Source organism: Acinonyx jubatus, chromosome B3 (assembly GCF_027475565.1).
Source record: "Acinonyx jubatus isolate Ajub_Pintada_27869175 chromosome B3, VMU_Ajub_asm_v1.0, whole genome shotgun sequence".
NCBI classification, from domain to species: domain Eukaryota; kingdom Metazoa; phylum Chordata; class Mammalia; order Carnivora; family Felidae; genus Acinonyx; species Acinonyx jubatus.
The window spans coordinates 18,173,385-18,192,145 of NC_069386.1; the positions used below are offsets into that span (position 1 = coordinate 18,173,385).

Genomic DNA, 18,761 nt, shown 5'->3' on the forward strand with positions numbered 1-18,761 from the left:
TCTTTTGAGACAAGTTAGAAAGACCAGACTTCGAGGGGTGAAGACTTTTGGGGGCCCTTTGGTGTAAACAGGAAAGTAGAGATTCTCCAAAGCAGGGGGGTTGACCTCAAATGGAGGATTTTCAGCAATGACCCCAGGCAAGAAAGTATACTCAACTCCATCCACACTGGACTCTTGCACCTGCAGACACTGTCCTCCTTGGCTTGGGAAGTCTGGGGGCACTCAGACTCCAGAACAGCATTCAGACATAACACTTCCTTCCTTTGCTCAGACTGAAACTCCATTTGTCCATCTCCTTTTCTGAGGTCTGTGCTCAGAATTTAGGGTAACCCACACCTCTAGGAAGGTGTAGTACTCTCTCCCAAAGGGACTCTGGACAACCTTTATAAAACTTGAGGAGAAGCCCCTCAAAATTCCCTGAATATTCCCATTGGATGGGCAATTAACCTCCAGATAAATAAGGTGCTGTGATTTTCTCTGAGCACAGTATCTTACATTCTTAGTAGTACAGAAGGAGGTCAAATCTTAAAAGCTATACAACCACACACTCCAAAGAAAGAAGCTTAGAGTGTCCCTCTTGGCTGATATGTGCCAAGATGAAATTCTGATTGAGGCTGGACTGTCTGCTGTAAATCCTGGTCTCTCACTGGCCCACTTGTCTCCAGGACTCATATTTTGATGAAGAAACCACACAGGGCAGGGGAGATGAGCTCAGGGGCTTGAGGGCCACCTGATCATATCTGCTCATTGGATGCCTGGAGGACTCCCCCTGGTGCTTCATGATGAAAAGGACACTTGTGGCTACTGGCACTCTTGCTGTTCTCTCTACCAAGTGGTTACAAGGTCTTACTAAGGTGGAGACACCACTGAATTTTGAGGCCATCATAAGTGCTCACTCCAGCTCTGGCTGGCTATCTTGTGGCGGGGGGGGGGGGGGTACATGCTGAGGATTCTGCTTTGTCCCCTATCCCCAAAGCTGCCCACCATGACTCCAAAGCCAAGCCTTAGTTGATTGGACCAGAAGCAGCCACTTGACTGTAGTTGTGCCACTCAGTTCTTTTTCTCCACCACAACCTCATAGCCACGCCTCAATTGATTAGACGAAGTGTAGCCACAGGTAGACCAATCAGAGTCTCCCTCTTGAAAAAATCAGCACTAAATTCAGATATGGAACAGCTGTGTCTGTTCATGATTGATGGATCTGAAATAAGTCTATACTCCCTTATCCATAATCCAGAATTCCAAAAAGCTCTGGAAACTGCAAGCATGTTCTTATATTTGTGGCAAACACATTTGGCAGCCAAACTGGGCTTGACTGACATGAGGCTGTTGGTAGTGTGCAGTATCCTCATTAGAGATTGTTCATGGATTACTTGGTAGAGACATCACATGCGTCCCTGGACTGTGGGGTGCTTCCCAGGGCTCCACTGGGAGTATTAAGTAATATACGGTCGATATACTGTTGTTACCTAACACCAAAAATGTTTGGCCATATCTGGCCCCAAAGCGCTCAGATAAAGGATAAAGGTCCTTTATCAGGAAAGGTGCTGTGGGTGACCCATCAGCCTGCATGTGGACAAATCATGAGAAAGCCAGTCTGAAGGTGGGGGGCAGGAAGATACAACTCACAAACACATTAGTTGTGGTGGGCATGGAGAGGGGGTTCAGATATTTTCAGAGGCCCTGGCCTCAGACCCTTATCCGGGCCCTCGGGATCTGAGACACCCTTCATCTTTGCAACAACTTTCTCTTTTTCATTAAGCAAGTGGAGTCAGCTTGGCCGAACTGCAGTCAGAGAGTCCTTAACCATCATACCCTCCAGCCCCTGGAAGGCTAAGACCCAGAGTGGCTTCTGCCATGCTGGGGAGGCGCTGGGAATGCACCTCCACGTCCAGACATGGCCTTCGCCAAGCACTCCGACACTTCAGTGGGCATGTGGCCTGCTGGCTTGGGCGGGAAGGACTGAACTCCTGAAGGTTTCTACTTAAATGAGATTCCATGGGGAAAGCAGAAATGGGGTGGGTCTGGCAACAGGGCATCTCAATGGGTTTCTGTCTAAAGGCTTTCCCACCCAGAACTATTTTCTAAGGAGAGCCTTTGTCTTCTTTTGGAGGTGGTATGGATTTGTGGTCCTGAACCCTCTCTTGGAAAATCTACCTCTGCAAGAATTCTTTTTTTTTTTCAGCAGGAGAAAAAAGAAAAAATATAGCTTCCCCTTTCTTGAACTGTGCGTCACTCGCCAAAGAATTCCGCAGTGATAGCAATGCTATGAATAGGGCAGTCATAATGGGCTTCGAGAGAGCCCAGAGCCCGACCACAGGAATCGTTCCCATCATGGCTGAGCTAGAATTGGGCCTTTTATAAGCTGATTTTTGAGAAGAACGCACTTATAATCTGTATTCTCCCCCTTGCCCTCCGAATTGGCCATTTATTATTTTGTTTTCATCCTTGTTAAATGCTCCTTTCACAAATGCTGGCTTCTGTTTATATTTGACAGGGAAATGAAACCAAATATGCAAGAAGTCATGACAATTCCACCCCGGAGGAGGAGGTGTCAAGCTACCCTTGCAAAGCCCTGAATTTGGGGTCCCTCCTTCAAAGACAAAATGCATACTGCCTGCTAGCTGTCCTTATCAAATAGGGTAGCACTTTCCAGATCAAAGGCAGTAGCACTCTGGCTATAATTATTGATGGTTTTGGTAGAGAGACATGAAAAGTGAGTGGGCAAGAACATATTCTGAATCCGGCAAGCTCCCCCAAATCGCTGCCCTGAGAAGCTTCTTTGGAGGGGGTTCCAGGGCAGACATCAGTTTCAGCCACTGTGATGATAAGAGAACTAAAGAGCTCAGTGATCCAAAAGTGGTTACAAGTAAAATAGAAGCTTAATCTGGACTTGGAGAAATCTGTGGAAAACCAGCCATTTAAGTGGGATTTCTGCATCGAATAAAAGAGAACTGAAGGCTGAAGCAGACCAAGGAAAGAATAACAACTCTGTGTGCATAGCTGGGTGGAAATGGGTGAGTCTTTCTTAGATCTGACCTCTTTTTGCTCCTGACAAGCAGCAGAGGACACGACAGAGGGCCTAAGGAGTCTTTACCCAGCAGGCTGGGATGGCTGATGGTTTGGAAACAAGTCTGCTCCGCATCAGAACTGACTGCAGTGCTGGAAACAGCTTCTGCTTGGGGCTTGCTCCCTCCAGATTAGGGGCTTGAATGTGCTCGTGACATGTGGAAGCCTCCTGTGTCTTCCTGCATCTGAGGGATGGCCGGGCAGAGAGAAGTGAGGATCCTGGGCGAGCCCCTGCGTCCAGCTGCATGTGTTCCTTTGGGGAGGGTGAGTCTGCTCGGCCTCCTCTCTCCTTGGTCTGCAGAAACAGCTGAGGGTACGGAGGCCGCTCTTCTCTTGAAGTCTTGGTTAGGTGATGGTATACCTACAATCACACAGCTCCAAACGGTGGTGTTCTTTTTTAAAAAGGAAAAGGTCTGGGGAGCTCCCAGATGCTTTTAAATGAGCCCATAGCTGAGCGGGTCGGTATTATCTGCAATGATTTAGAGCATCTCATGTTATTTTACAACTCAGTTCAAAGCACGTGGGTCAGGTTGCTGGGTTAAAAGCGACAGGTCTGAGGCCATTACTCCCTGTGATGCCTGGGTCTACCCCTACAGCTAGGTACACTTGACCCTGTAAGAACAGACTGCAGCATATAGATTTTAGAAGTTCTTTAAACCACAAAGAAGAAACCTAAGACCTGGCACAGGAACTTCATTCTCCTACAGAAGCCTTAGAGACTCTGTTACTGCAGTTCTTATTAAAGCCTCTTCACTTGATACTTCTGAAGTCATGCTCTCTTACTCGAGTATGGGAAGCCAGATGATAGCTGGTTATTTTCTGAGTCACCTCCTCCAGAACTGGGGTCCCTCCCTGCTTCTTACCAGCTGCAGGGACTCAGATAGGTCCCATGACCCGTAACCTCTCCTCTCTGCATGGCTCATTATGCATATTAATTGAGATGATGTATGCAGAGCTAACCTGTGCCTGGCATGTGATGTGCTCAACAAATAGGACCATATTGTCATCATTACAATACAGTCTTATGTCCAGGAGACAAAAGTCTAAAAAACCCTGAACTAGGCCATGGCCACAGGAGGCTGTGTGGGTGGGTGGGTGGGGGGGAGGTTGGGGGGGAAGGCAGTCTTTATCAATGATAAATAGACATCACAAATCCTACAGACAAGATATACCACCTAGAAGTTTATCAGCCACTGGAAATGCCTGCAGCGGCCCACGGGGAAGCCTCCCTTGAGTTGGGAGAAATCTCTTGGAAGGAAAACATGACCTGTGCCTATCATCGTCTTCGGCGAGTTGTGAACTGGCCTCCAAACTTTTTTTTTTTTTTTCAAACACTCTAGGCAAAGAGTAAAAGCCAACCCCAAAACGAACCGAGAAAGAAATGCAAGAAAGCATCAACTTTGGAAATAGAGACAGCAGACACAGAGACCCACCATCCTATCCCTGCAGAGCCTTGCTCTCCTCAAAGCTGGCCCTGGGCCCCTCAGCACATGGCACCGTGAGGCAGGCCGCCAGCACACCCGCCTTGCTGCAAATGGGGGTGCAGGACAATTCTGGTCTGCTGCCCGCCTCACAGCTGCTTTTAAGAAATCTCCCAGGGCTGGGTCATCCAAGTTCAACCCCACTGCTCGAGAAGCAGGCCCACTGCTGCCTGGGGTAGCAGGACTGGAGCGTCCTGTTGGATGGATTGCTGGGAAGGGAGGGCCCTGTGGGTTTTCCCAGGAGGTGTTTACATTCTTGGAGAAGGGGGGGGCACTGTGAAAGGACGTGCCATATGCCTTTACCATCAACCACTACTGCTGTCAGCAGGCCCTTCTTCTTGCTGCTGAGCCGGTCATGCGTCTGGCACTGCTGGTCCCGGAAGCTGGGCAGGCCCTTGGGGCAGGGAAGGTTCTCGCAGACGGCGTGCTCCACACTGGCGCCCAGGCAGTGCGTGCCTCCAGGCCCAGGGCTAGAAGGAAGAGAAAGGTCCGTGTTAACCAGACAGTGCTGTGGAAACAGCAGGGGCGTTTGGATTTTGCCTCTCTTGCCAAAAGGGGGAGGGGCCAGGCAAAGTTTCCAAAGCACCCTCCCTCTGCTCTTACACACCATATCTCGGCAATCCCAGCCCCGTGCTGACGGCATGTTTAAGTGAGCCATCAGAAAAATGCATCCAAGAACTGTAAATCAGGGTCATCTGGAAATAGAATACAGTGAGTATAAGTTCGGCAAGATCCACAAATTGTGTCTTTCATCTGAACCTAAAACTTGGCCATCTGTAACACTGAAAACCCAAAGGGGAATTTTTAGTGTGTGGGGTTTTTTTGTTTGTCTGTTTGTTTGTTTTATTTTTCTGTAAAACAAAGGCCTTTAAATGGCTCCTGCATACATTCTGGAGGTCGCTAAGTATGAGTAAATAGCTCGTTTACTTTATAATAAAAAGAATCAGAATGATTAATTAACTTGTTCATGGGCTTTGGGTGGAGACTGGTCAGATCCGGGCTCTGCAACCTTTGCTGGGGCAAGCGTGAGACCAAATGTGATCAATGACACGGCATGGGTCCCAGCTCTGTGCTTAGACTGGGGTTCTAAGCAGTCCCGGAGACTCAGCTGTGTTGTCTCGCCTAGCCCATGTGTGTGAGGGGCACTGAGGAGGAACAACAGGATGCTGGTCCAGCTGTGGCTGAAACGTGGCTCTGCCCACCGCTTCCATGAGGCCCTGGGGTGTCCCCATCAGGCTCTGAACTGAGCAACCTCAGTGGCTCCTTTCATTTCCACGAGACCCAAATCACCATGATGGAGTACCGCTATTTTCTCCCTGTACTTTTTACTGAAATTGAGCATTCAAGAGAAAAGAATGCAAATCACAATTGTTTTGCTGAATGGATTCTCACAAATTGCATTTACCTGTTGGCAAGATATTTTTGACACATTAACCATTTCATACTAAGTATTTCTTTTCCTCCCTTTGCCATTCCTTGTATTTAGACAACTGGAGGCCACCCTCTGATCACATGAGGGGAGATATATCACAGCAGAAGTCCTCAGGCTTTTGTGTCACAAAAGTCTACACCAGGGTCTCTACAAACATTTTTGGCAAAGGGCCAGATGGTGAATATTTCTGTAGGAACTACTCAACTCTGCCACTGTAGCAAAAAAGGAGCCGGAGATGATGCATAAACAAAAGGGCATAACTGTGCGCCAATAACACCTTATTTAGAAAACCAGGTGATGGACCAGATTTGGTCCATGGGCCATTGTTTTCCAGCTCTTTGTCTGCATAAATGTGTTGGAGAAAATGTCTGGAATGGGAAGAAAGGCTTCTTTCATACCCCTATGACCATTTCATATACACCAGACAACATCTCTCTCACCTGGGCATGGTGACAGCCTTGTGAGAGGGTACATACTGGTGGATCTAGAGAGGGACCCTGAGTTCTGATCTCCAAGTTAGGAAATAGCAGAACCTCTCTGAGGTTTACAGGATCTGAGAACAGAGGGACCTTTTGTTCTTTTTGCTTCCCAGAGCACAAGGCAGGCAGCTGGATCTCAGAGAAATGATTGCATGGCATAGAGAGAGTCTCAGACAGCCTCCCCAAGAACCTAGGGCCTGCATACCAAGTGTGAACAGATGAATGGGTTCCTATGCCACAAAGCACACTGTGGAAGACACAGAGAGGGGAAAAGCCATGCGGACCAGCAGGAGGACATCTTCTTTGTAATAGACAAGTTCCCATGGCTGGGATCAGAGAAGGGATGGGTAAGGCTACAGATGCTGTATGGTGAGAAGTTCTGGGTTGAATTGTGTCCATCCTAAAATCATATGAAGTCCTAACCCCAATGCCTCAGAATGTGGCCTTATTTAAAAATAGGACCACTGCAGATGTAGTTAATTAAGATGAGATCATACCAGAGCAGGGTGAGTTCCTAATCCAATATGACTAGTCTTGTTATAAAAAGGGGAAATATGGAGATGGAAACACAGAGGGAGAGCACCATGCAGAGATGAAGACAGAAATCAGGGTGATGTTTCTATACTCTAAGGAACGACAAAGATCACCAGCAAGCCACTAAGCAGTTAGGAGAGGTGCAAGGAACAGATTCTCCTTCACAGCCTTCTGAAGGAACCAATCCTTCCAAGACCTTGATCTGGCAATTCTGGCCTCCAGAACTAGAAGCGAAAAAACTTGTGTTGTTTATGCCACCCAGTTAGTAGCAGTTGGTCATGGCAGCCCTAGAGGACAAACACCAGACGACACAAGGATCACTGAACTTAGCTGCAGACTCAGGGAAAATGGGGCAAAAACTCCGGAAGTGATTAAGAATCCAACATGGACTAGAATGGAGTTCAAAAACACAAATTAAAAAAAATCAAAAACACAAATGCAAATGAAAAATTGGTTTCTAGAAAAATAAAGAAAGCTATGTTTTCCTACACACTTCAGGGTGTGAACTGAGATCTGTGCACATCATGTAATTACACTCCTGAGATGTCACTGAGCTTTATTTTAGCTTCCATTGTACCCACCTGTGTCAATTGTTTTTTCCAGGTTTGCATCTGACTGACCCTCATAAACCAACTAACTTTATGGTTAATAGCAGGTTGGTGGAGAGATTAGACAGGATGAGAAAACTCCTGGATCCAGGAGAAAGTGGGTCTGGAAGGATTCCTCATGTGCCTCAGGTGCTTTCTTCCTGAACTCTGTTTATCTTGTTTCTTCTCCCTGTCCCTTCTCCCACGGGCAAGTCCCCTTTCAGCCACCCATCTAGCTCACTGTCCCATCTTCTCCACCCCCCACCCCGACTCTCTGTCCATCCTTGAGGCCACCTCCACCCTGCAGCCTCTTTTTATTTTCTACCTGGAGCCTGCCTGTCCTGAACCGGCTTGGTTCTCTGCTATACTGCTTATCATCAACCTTGTGAAATGGTGAGCTAGATTACTGTCTTCCTCCTACTTTTCTGTAGCTTTTAGCAGAGAAACTTGCACAGGCAAGTTAACAAACCGTTAACAAACAGTAGTTAGACTGAGTTGAACTATATTATCAAAATTTATCTTAAAATGACCAAAAGATAGGGGCGCCTGGGTGGCTCAGTTGGTTGAGCGTCCAACTTGGGCCCAGGTCATGATCTTGGGTTAGTGACTTTGAGCCCCATGTTGGGCTCTGTGCTGACAGCTCAGAGCCTGGAGCCTGCCTCTGATTCTGTGTCTCCCTCTCTCTGCCCCTGTCCTGCTCATGCTTTGTCTCTCTCTCTCTCTTAAAAATAAACATTAAAGAAAAGAAAATTTTTAAAAAATGACCAAAAGACAGAGCAAGGTCAGGAAGATGGTGGAGGAGGAAGCACCAGGGATCCATTTCTCCACTTAGATGATAATTGTATTGGCAAAAACTGTTTGAAGTGACCATTTTGAAATTCTGGAGTCTGTTTGAAAGCGTGCAACCTACTGGAAAAAGTTTGGCTGGTAAGCTGTGGTGAATTTAGATAAATTTCAGCCTTTATTGTGGTAGTGGCTATCTGTCCTCCACACTCCAGCCCCACAGCAGGCAGCTGTGCCTGTATTCCTGATGTGGCTGGCTGGAGCCAGGGTGGACAATGAGAACCTTATTCTCCAAATACTGGGGTTCTGTTCTGATTATTCAGTGCTACTTTTGATTTCTGAGATGTGGGGACAGAGGGTGGCCACCATTGTTGCAACTCCTCTGAGCTGAAGTGACTTCCAGGGAATTTCAATGAGCAATACATTTTTCCCTTCTTTTCTCCCTTTTGGGAATCAGATATTTAAGGATTAAGTCATTAAGAAGCAACTGCACATATGGGAAAATTTAGAAAGCCACCAAGTATGCTCAGGGAAAGATGAAGTCTCATTAAAGGCTTGAGAAGACCTTATACTTTCACTTAAGGTTGATCCCCAGCATAGAGAAACTTTTTAACAACAAAGAAACAGCAAATCATGGGACGGGGGGAAGCTGATTATCAAGGCTACATTATAAGATTCGAATGTCCAGTTTTCAACAACAACAACAACAACAAAATCACAAGGGATACAAAGGGAAAGGAAAGTATGGTCCAATCAAAGGAACAAAATACATAAGCAGAAACTGGGTCTGGGGAAACTCAGATGTTGGGCTTATTAGACAAAGACTTAAAACAACTGTCTTAAAAATGCTCAAAATACTGAAGGAAGATATAAATAAAAATGATGTATGAGAAAATGAGAGTATCAGTAGAGATAGAAATGATAAAAAATTAAATTCCAGAGTTGAAAAATATAATAACAGAAATGAAAAATTCACCAGGTGGTTCAAAAGCAGATTTAAGCAGGCAAAAGACAGAATCATCAAATTTAAATGTAGGGCAACTGAATTATTGTGTCTTGGGAGTGAAAAGAAAAAGAATGAAGAAAAATAAACAGAAGGGATCTGTGGTAAATGACTAAGAGAGCCAATATACTCATTATGGGAGTCTCAGAAGGCGAAGAGAGAGGAACAGAGATTATTTGAAGAAATAATGGCTGAAAGCCTCCCATATTTGAAGAAAGGCATGAATCTACAAATCCAAGAAGCTCAACAAAATCCCAGTAGGATAAATTCACTGATACATTTTTCAATCAAACTGTCAAAAAAAAAAAAAAAAAGAGAGAGAGAGAGAGAATCTTGAAAGTAGCAAGAGAGAGTCAACAAACACCACATACAAGACAATCTCAATAAATTATGAGCCTATTTCTCATTAGAAACTTTGGAGACGAGAAGGCAGTGGCTTTATACATTCAAAGTTCTCAAAGAAAAAAAATCTATGAACTAAGAATTCTATATCCAGCAAAACTGTCATTCAAAAAAATGATGGAGAAATTCAGACATTTCCAGATAAGTAAAAATTGAGGACATTTTTGTTTGTTTTTATTTTTTTAATGTTTATCTTATTTTTGACAGAGAGAGACAGAGCATGAGCAGGGGAGGAGCAGAGAGAGAGGGAGACACAGAATTCGAAGCAGGCTCCAGGCTCCAAGCTGTCAGCACAGAGCCCGACCTGGGGCTCGAACTCACAGACTGGGAGATCATGACCTGAGCCAAAGTCGGACGCTCAACCAACTGAGCCACCCAGGTGCCCCTGTTTGTTTGTTTTTACTACCAGACCTGCTCTACACAAAATACTAGAGTCCTTCACAGTTCAAATGAGAAAATGCTAGATGGTGACTTAAGGCCATATAAAGAATTAAAGATCTCCAGTCAAGCAGGCATGATGCTAAGCTTTGTAAGCACTAGAGTGATGCTAGAGAAAGAACAGACTTTTCTCTCTGGTTCTGGTAATTAATTCCTTTCAGCAGACTCCTGCAGTGGCCTGTGATGCAGGCTACTTCCCTAGGGCAGCATTCATCCCATAGGGCACCTTCCAAGAACACCAATGCTTTGGGGAAATTTCCAGCCTGGTTTCAGGTGTAGTTTCTCCCCTTGGATAGCTTTCCCTAACACCCCTTAGTGTGACTTTCCAGAGGGTTCCACCAGTGCGCCATCTCTGCAAACTTCTCCCTCATCCAATGAGCCTTAGTTTCATCCACTCCAACAAAGTCCAAGGAATCTCACCCGTGTGTGTGCATGTGTGTGTATGAGAGAGACAGAGACAGAGAGAGAGAGAGAGAGAGAGAGAGAGAAAGAAAGAGAGAGAGGGAGGAAGGGAGGGAGAAGGAAAGGGAGAGGCAGAGGGAGAGAGGGAGGGAGAGGGAGGGAGAGGGAGGGAGAGAGGGAGGCAGAGGGAGGGAGGGAGAGATGGGCACCTTCATCTGTATTTGTTCCTTCTTTGGGTACTTTGCCTCAGATCCAATGACAGTGGCCACTTTTATATTTGCTCTTTCAGTGCCCTTCCGGTGTTCTCTTTATCTCTTAGCAGTTAATTCCCATTTGTCCAATCACCTGTTATAACTAATGTTTTTGTTTTTTTTTTTTACATTAAAATTTCCTGCTCAAAAAGAAAATGACTCAAAGCATTGATTTTTCTTGTTTTCCTTTGGGTCATTATTTGAACAACATAGGAAAAAGAGAGAAGCAATCCATGAGTAGCATGATTTCTTACCCAAATCATCCCAGTATGTCAATCCATGGCCAGCCCCTTCCTTCTTCATGACTGTGTCTATAATCTGGGTTATCTGAGAGCTACCACGACACCAGTGATGGCTTCCCAGGTATACACTGGTGTGAGACAACAGAAAGACACCCTCCATATAGGAAGAGAGAGGAGAATCAATGTGTGGGAAGGGTGTGTGTGACAGGGTGGTCCACAAACTGAAGTTCTGTGGTGGGAGGACTTGGAAGGAGGGGGCCAACTTCACCAAGGAACCCACGTCATGTGAGTGTGCCAAGCTTCACTTGTATGGACACAAGGGATTTAGGGCATGCTGTATTGGGGTTGGCAGACACAGGCAGGAGAGATCACCCTCCCCATGTCTGAGGAGCAGAGGGCTGAGGTTCTCATTCACTCTGGTAAGATTCTCTTGGCTACGCAGCATGGATAAAATAAAAAGACACCTAGGAAAACCAAAACAACAGAAACCAAGCTTGACATGGCTAAAATGAGGGACAGGTGAAATAACAGAATTCTGGTAGAAAAGAACTGTTCCTTTTTGAGGGCTAAAAGTAGGCCTATGTCCTTCCCTCAGCCTTTCCTAAGAGGGCTGCAAGGCACAGACAAGCCTGCCAGGCTCCATAGCCCCACAAGGACTCACAGAAATAGATGGGGATATGACACAGTAATTTGAAATCTCATCTTGAGGTGAGGTGTGGTCAGCTGAGGACACAGGTGAAGAGCTTATATATAAAGAGGCACTTTAACATACACTGCAATTATAGACTAATATGGCCAGAGGGCTTACCTGTTACCTGTTCTTTAGAACCATTACCTTGATAAATCTATGCAAGACATCTAAAGGGGTTTCTGCCTGCATCCTTCAGATGAGGAAATCAAAGATCTAATATGTTAGAACAAAGCTCAGTGGGTAAGAGGTGGAGATAAGAGGTGTGATTCCCAAGAGGTTCTGAATGCAGCCGGAGCAGGCTGGCAAGGGGGCTGCCCATCAGCTGTTGTGAGGCTGAAGCCAGCCTGACCTACGAGTATAGTTAGCTGGGATGTGATGGACTTTTCAAGAGGCTTCTCTCACATCAATCCTCAATTTCGACTTGTACTCTGTTGGTTTTTTTAAGTTTATTTATTTATTTTGGGAGAGACAGAGATGGAGTGAGTGGGGGGAGGGGCAGAGAGAGAGAGAGAGAGAGAGAGAGAGAGAGAGAATCCCAACTAAGCTCCACCCTGTCAGTGCAGGGCACGATGCGGGGATCAAACTCATGAAACTGTGAGATTGTGACCTGAGCTGAAACCAAGAGTTGGACATTTAACCAACTGAGCCACCCAGGCGCCCCTCTGTTGGGACTTTATAAACATGAATAAAGTAGAAGATCAGATATAAAATTAAATGACTTGAATGGGCACATCATAAGAAAAGATATCCAAATGGCAAACACAGACACAAACAATGCTCAGCCTCATTACTTGGAAAGGAAATGCCAACGAAAACCCCAGGGAGATACCACTCTACACCCACCAGAAAGGCCAACGTGGAAAAGACTGACGATATGGGGCACTGGCGACGCTGAGAGCAAGTGGAAGCCCACTGTGGCTCATGGCAGTGGATATGGTAGGGTTGCTCTGCAAAACCACACCCTCCTTCGGTCACATACACACACATTAGGAGGCAATGACTCCTACCCGTTGTGAACATACACCTGCCCAACACACACACTTGACTAGATGGGCAGTACTGCAGCAGGAAGCATGCTCTAGAACAGGTGCCCATTTCTCTATGTTATACCTTGATAAAGATTTTTTTTTAATGTTTATTTACTTTTGAGAGAAAGAGAGAGAGAGACAGAGGCATGAGCAGGGGAGGGGCAGAGATGGAGACACAGAATCTGAAGCAGGCTCTAGGCTCTGAGCTGTCAGCACAGAGCCTGACGTGGGGCTCGAACTCACAACTGTGAGATAACGATCTGAGCCGAAGTCAGACGTTCAACCGACTGAGCCACCCAGGTGCCCCCCTTGATAAGGATGTTTAAAAATAAGGACAAACAATAAGGTAGAGAGGCTTTGGTGAGAGACTGAAAGTGTGGAGAGACAGGTGAGCTCCTGCAGGGCAGGACTGTGGCTTGTTAGGACGGGGTCTGAAGTGCCTTGGGCAGACCCCAGGGCAGAGCAGGGACAAGACAAGGGGTCACTGAGATGAACAGGAACCCAAGGCACTTTCCCTCAGGGGTGGATAAACACATAGAATCAGGAAAAGAGGAAGAGAGACACTCCAACTGAGTGACACATGTTTTTTGCTCTGTTCTACTCAATGAAGATAGATTATAAGATAAAGTCACAAAAGTGGTTCAGACCTGCTCACCATCTGGAGGCACAGACTGCTTAACGGACAGCAGCTCCAGGTGTCAGGGGTAGGGTGGGGCTGCTAACGCCCTTTCAGGGCAACAGACATCCCAGGTTTAAGGCCTCCCCTTCGAGGTATCCAAGTAACACATGTAACTTAGGCTCAAGTGTAGAAGACTGAGATTTTTAAAAATCCATCCGTGGGAACACCAGGTCACTGGCATTTTGAAAGTAGACACATGGGGGCTTTGCTTTGGAAGCAAAAAGCAAGTATAGGCATATAGCTTCACATCCCACCCCAAGGCTTCCTTGGTCTTAGGAGGCTGACTGCTCTCCTTCTGGATGCTCATGGGGTGATGCTGTGTGCTAACCCCAGCGCATTCCGTATCTATGCTCCACTCACCTTCTGGTCCTTCTCTGACAGAGCGGGCTTCTCACACAAGACCATCTGAACCCTTTCTCCTGACCCTACTTCTCCAGCCCTCTCCCTGAAACATAAGCCTCCTGATGGGGTACCAGAATTCAAATTGGAGATGAACTTTCTGCCTTGCAGTCTTTTGGCAGAAACTACCACCCACAGTGACACAAAATTATGGCAGGAAGGGGTGAGCCCAGGAAGCTGGATGAAAAACACGGATGGTCCCCAAGGCCTTGATGTCAGCTGGCAAGAAATACGAATTCCAAGAGCTGTAAAGACCAAGGCTAAAGAGAGAAAAAGGTGGGGTGGGGGAGCGGACTCTCTTGCCAGTATTTTTGGACAGTGAATAAACCAGCTGCAGAAGACGGGGAAGGAGCCAGGAATACAAAGTGAGGTGGGGGGTGGGGGGAGTTGGGTAGGGAGAGGTTGGTGGGACCGTTCCAAGTCCGAGATGTTCATAGCAGTGTGATTCAGACATCCTTGGGAAATCTCAAGGCAGCGAGCCTGGTGATTTAAGGAGTGAGCCAGGCAGAGGACATTGTTTTGGTCAGAGATTGGCTCCAGGTCCTCGATCAGCTGTGCTTTGTAACAATCACCACGTCAGGCTTCTCTGCAAAGCAGGTTAACAACTGTTGCCTGGACTTCGTAAAACGCTGTCTGCATCTCCCCCGGAAACACCTGGGGCTGCTGCTAAACCTCCCACCCAAGGACTGGGCACTTCTCTTCCCATTCACCTGGGGTGGTTCCCTGAAAGGGAAGGAACCTTATAGAAACTACCTGGGGGAAAGAGCCTGTTGTTGCTTTGCAGAACGGAAAACAGATCTATGCTGTTATTACGAAAGGTTGGACAGGCTACCAAGGCATAAATATTACAAATGCAAAGACATAGTGTTTCTGTCACATGGAGTAAACAAGGCTGGGCTACATTTTGGACTTTGTTCTTGAGAGGGCCCTGAGCCTCCCTAGTTGTGGCCTACAACTTCGCCAGGGTTGGGCAGGTGTGTGAGAAGGTGACCCTCATGTGTAGGGGAACCTGAACCCCACTCATGGCTGTTCACGGCATCTAGGCCTCAGTGAAGTGAGACAGTACAAGAAAGGGGGGGCTAGCTGGTGATCTACCTTCTTGGCATAATAATTTACAATAACCTTTGTGTTTGGAGGGGGGGGAGAACAGTATGAAGTGTGTCTTCTGGGGCAGTAGAAAAGCAGAGACTGCTTTTTCTCAGCCAGCATGCATCCAAGTGATGAGGTAGGAAGCGCAGATCATTGAAGACCATTCTGCTATAAGCACAGAAAGGAGAATGGTGCCCTGACAGGTGTGGCCTTCATGGAGCCCAGAGACCAGCAGGGGGAGGACAGAGTGAAAACAAGCGAGCAAGTACAAAAGAGTAATTACAAATTGTTATCATACCTGTAAAGTAGAAAGAGGGTGCTGAGAGAGAGGGTAAAGCAGGCACCCAGTCTGGTGCAAGGTGCTCAGGAAGGAGGCCTGAGAGGACATTTAGTTAGAGACCCAAGGAGAGACACAGGCAAGCTGGGGAGAGGGAAAGGAATACTGACAAGTGTTTGGAGCCTGAAGTGCTGTATCTGAGGACAGAAAGGAAGCTGCAGTGAGTTGAATGGTGGCCCCTTCCCCTCCAAGATAATCCTACTCAGAATCTTCGAATGTGACCTTAATTGGAAAAAGGGTCTTGGTTGATGTAATTAAGGATCTCCTGGGGTGCCTGGGTGGCTCAGTCAGTTGGGCATCCGACTTTGGCTCAGGTCATGATCTGGTTCATGAGTTCAAGCCCCACATCAGGCTCTGTGCTGACAGCTTGGAGCCTGGAGCCTGCTTAGGATTCTGTGTCTCCCTCTCAAAATAAATAAACATTAAAAACAAAACAAAACAAAAGGATCTCTTAATCATGAGATGAGGTCATCCTGAATTAGGGTAGGCCCTAAATCCAACTACAGGGGTCCTTAGGAGAGGAGAAGACACACCAAGAAGACCATGTGAAGACAGAGGCAGAGACCAGAGGCAAGTCTACAGGGGCAAAGAATGCCAAAGGGCACCAGAAGCCACCAGAAGGTCAGGGAGAGGCATGGGTGGGATGAATTCTTCAATTTCAAGAAGGAATCAATCCTGCCAATACCTTGATTTCAGACTTCTGGTTTCTAGAATGGGGAGAGGAGGATAAATTTCTGTTTAAGACACCAAGTTGTGGTCAGTTATTACAGCAGCCCCAGGAAATGAATACAGAGGCCATGGTCAAGAGTATGGATTTTATTCTAAGTGCAGAGGGAAATGATTGACAGGGCTGAAGCAGGAAGAAATATAACTGGATTTATGCTTAAGTAGATCTCTCTGGCTCTGTGTGGGAAATGAATCTGGGGGACAAGGAGCATGTGGGAAGCAGGGAGGCCAGTGCAAAAGGTCTGAAAGAACAATGGAGCCTCGTTGCTAGGTTCTAAACCAGCTGTGTGACCAAGGGCAAGTTACCTAACCTTTATACCACTCAATTTCTAATCAGTGGGGCCAAAAAGAATACCTGTCCTCATAGGGCAGCATTTTTACATGATTCACTTTCTGTAAATGCATAGGAGGGAATGTGGCACATGGTGTGGGCTCACTGTATTTGCCATTCTTCCCCTGAGAGGACACGGAGGAGGAAGAGAGGGGACAAGAGGACCACTCACAGACTCAGGGGCTTTGGACTGTGGCAATGTCACAGAGGGTGGTGCTATGAACTGAGTGGGGAAGTGGGCTGGGAGGAGAGATCAGTTTGGGAAGGGTCAGGCCCAGGAGAAGACCAAGAGAAGTCGGTGAGGACTTTTTAATCTGTTTTTGCTTGTCACTATAAGCCTATAACTAGCTGAGTCCTTAGTCCAGAGTCAGAGCCTTGTCAAGGTGTGTGAAGGCACCATGTTGGAAAGGTGTCATTGCGAAGGGGCACAGGAGCCAGGAGACCTGAGAACACCAATATTCTCTTTCTGGTCCTTCTACCATTGCCTGCCCCACAGGATGTTGTTGGATGACAGAGATCAGACATAAAGACTTCCCTCTCAGGGATGTGTCAGTGCCCATAGCCATCTGATGTGCTAAGACCTGCATACCCCTCAGTGGCCTGTTGGTGGTAGCCTGACAAATCCCCCCCATTCCTCAATGATAAAACAAAGGAAGAGGGGCAAGGAGAGATAAAGTCCATGACCACCACTAGGTAGGGAGGAAGGGCACCTGATAAAGAAGAGGAATGGAAGATTTTTACAACTTTGGGATTTCTGGAACAGCCTCTCTCTTGAGGCCACTGGGTGTGGAGGGATAGCGTGAGGACCCAGCCCATGAAATCCCACAGCAGGCCAGGCCAGGGAAGCACGTTAACTTGGCTTTCTGAACTAAGGGTTCTTTAGGAGTGGGTGGGCAGAAAGCAGCTGGGATGAGAACAGTGGGTAGAGCCAAGGCATGGGGGATGCCTTAGCCAACATCATGCCAAGAAAACAAAGTCAGGGCCCTTAAAAGTTGTGCCCAATGCATCTGCTCAGCGTCGATGACATCTTATTCTTGTAAGGGTTGTCCTTACCTGAATACAATCCAATTGTCAACCGTCTCTGGGCACAGGGTCCTTCTGGGCATTTAAAGGTTCTGATAGGCCCCTACTGTGACATTTCCTGGGTGACATCTGGTGTGAAATGCTGTGCCAAAGGAGACCAATCCTCGGCTAGAGTACAGGAGCTCCAGATGCAAACATGAAGCATCCATGGCAGCTATAAGTCTTACAACAAAGCCTTTCCGTGTAAATCACCCTCCTCTGAGCCTCAAACAGTGCTGTGAATTAGGGGGCAGGGCACACAGTCTCATCCCATCCCCAATCTTCCATTAGTGCTAATATAGAGAAGGACCATATACTAAAGACAGACCATGTATGTTATATGTATGCCCATGAATTATTCCAACTTCAGAGACACAGGTAATAGCCATCACCTGCTATAGGGAGTGGCCCTGGGACTTGAAGCCTTCTCTGTTTCACTTTGAAGTCCAGCTCTTCCCACCATACCGTGCCAGCTCCCTCTAATGGCAAAACTGATATCCAGAGGGAAGAAGGGGCTTCCTTGAGGACACACGACCAACAATTAAGCCAGGCCTAAATCTCCGCATCCTGATTCCAAATCCAGAGCTCTCTTCTCAGGGCCAGAGATGGAACTATTTTAACTTCCTCACAGAGCCATGAATAAATGGAAACCTCTATTAATTTCTCACCATTTAGCAAAACAGGCTTTCTAACCTTCTACACATCTGTGATGGTTACTTTTATGTGTTGATGTGACTGGCCACAGGGTGTGCAGATGAAAGGTTATTTCTGGGTATGTCTGTGAGGGTTTCTGGATGAGGCTGGCATGAGGGCCTGTGGACGCAGTAACGTAGATGGCCCTCCCTAATGGGCATCGTCCAATCCCTAAAGGTCTGAATAGAACAAAAGGCAGAAGAAGAAGGAATTCACACACGCACCCTGCGCCCCCTACCCCCACTAGGACCTCTCTTCTCATCTTCTCTTGCCCTCCTCTGGGATTTCACCATCAGCTCCTTTGGGTCTCAGGCCTTCAGACCTGACTGGATGACATCACCAGCTTTCCTGGGTCTCCAGCTTGCAGATGGCAGATCGTGGGACCCCCTCAGCCCCCATAATTATATGAGCCAAGTTCTCATCGAGATTCATACATATATTCGTTGATTCTGTTTCTCTGGAGGATCCCAGTATAGCCTCTATGCTTTTAATTAAGAAGTCATTCCTAAAAGATTAAAGACACACCTATTATTTTTCAGCCACTCTGCTAAATACCGGAAGGAAAAGTTTTAACAAGACACAGTATGTGATGCCAATTCTTATAGCACTACTGGGGGAAAAAC

General features: G+C 46.8%; 1 protein-coding gene across 6 annotated transcripts in view; it reads right to left on the reverse strand.

Annotated features, from left to right (window-relative positions):
* ADAMTS17 (ADAM metallopeptidase with thrombospondin type 1 motif 17) overlaps positions 1–18,761 on the reverse strand; it is a 343,518-nt gene that overhangs the window by 119,677 nt on the left and 205,080 nt on the right. For all 6 annotated transcript variants that reach the window (XR_008299007.1, XM_027067938.2, XM_027067937.2 and 3 more), the window contains exon 13: positions 4,854–5,020. Coding sequence is in view for 5 of the 6 variants with exons in the window: in XM_027067938.2 (XP_026923739.1) it covers positions 4,854–5,020 (167 nt within the window). In the remaining variant the exon portion in view is untranslated. The remainder of the gene's footprint in view (positions 1–4,853; positions 5,021–18,761) is intronic.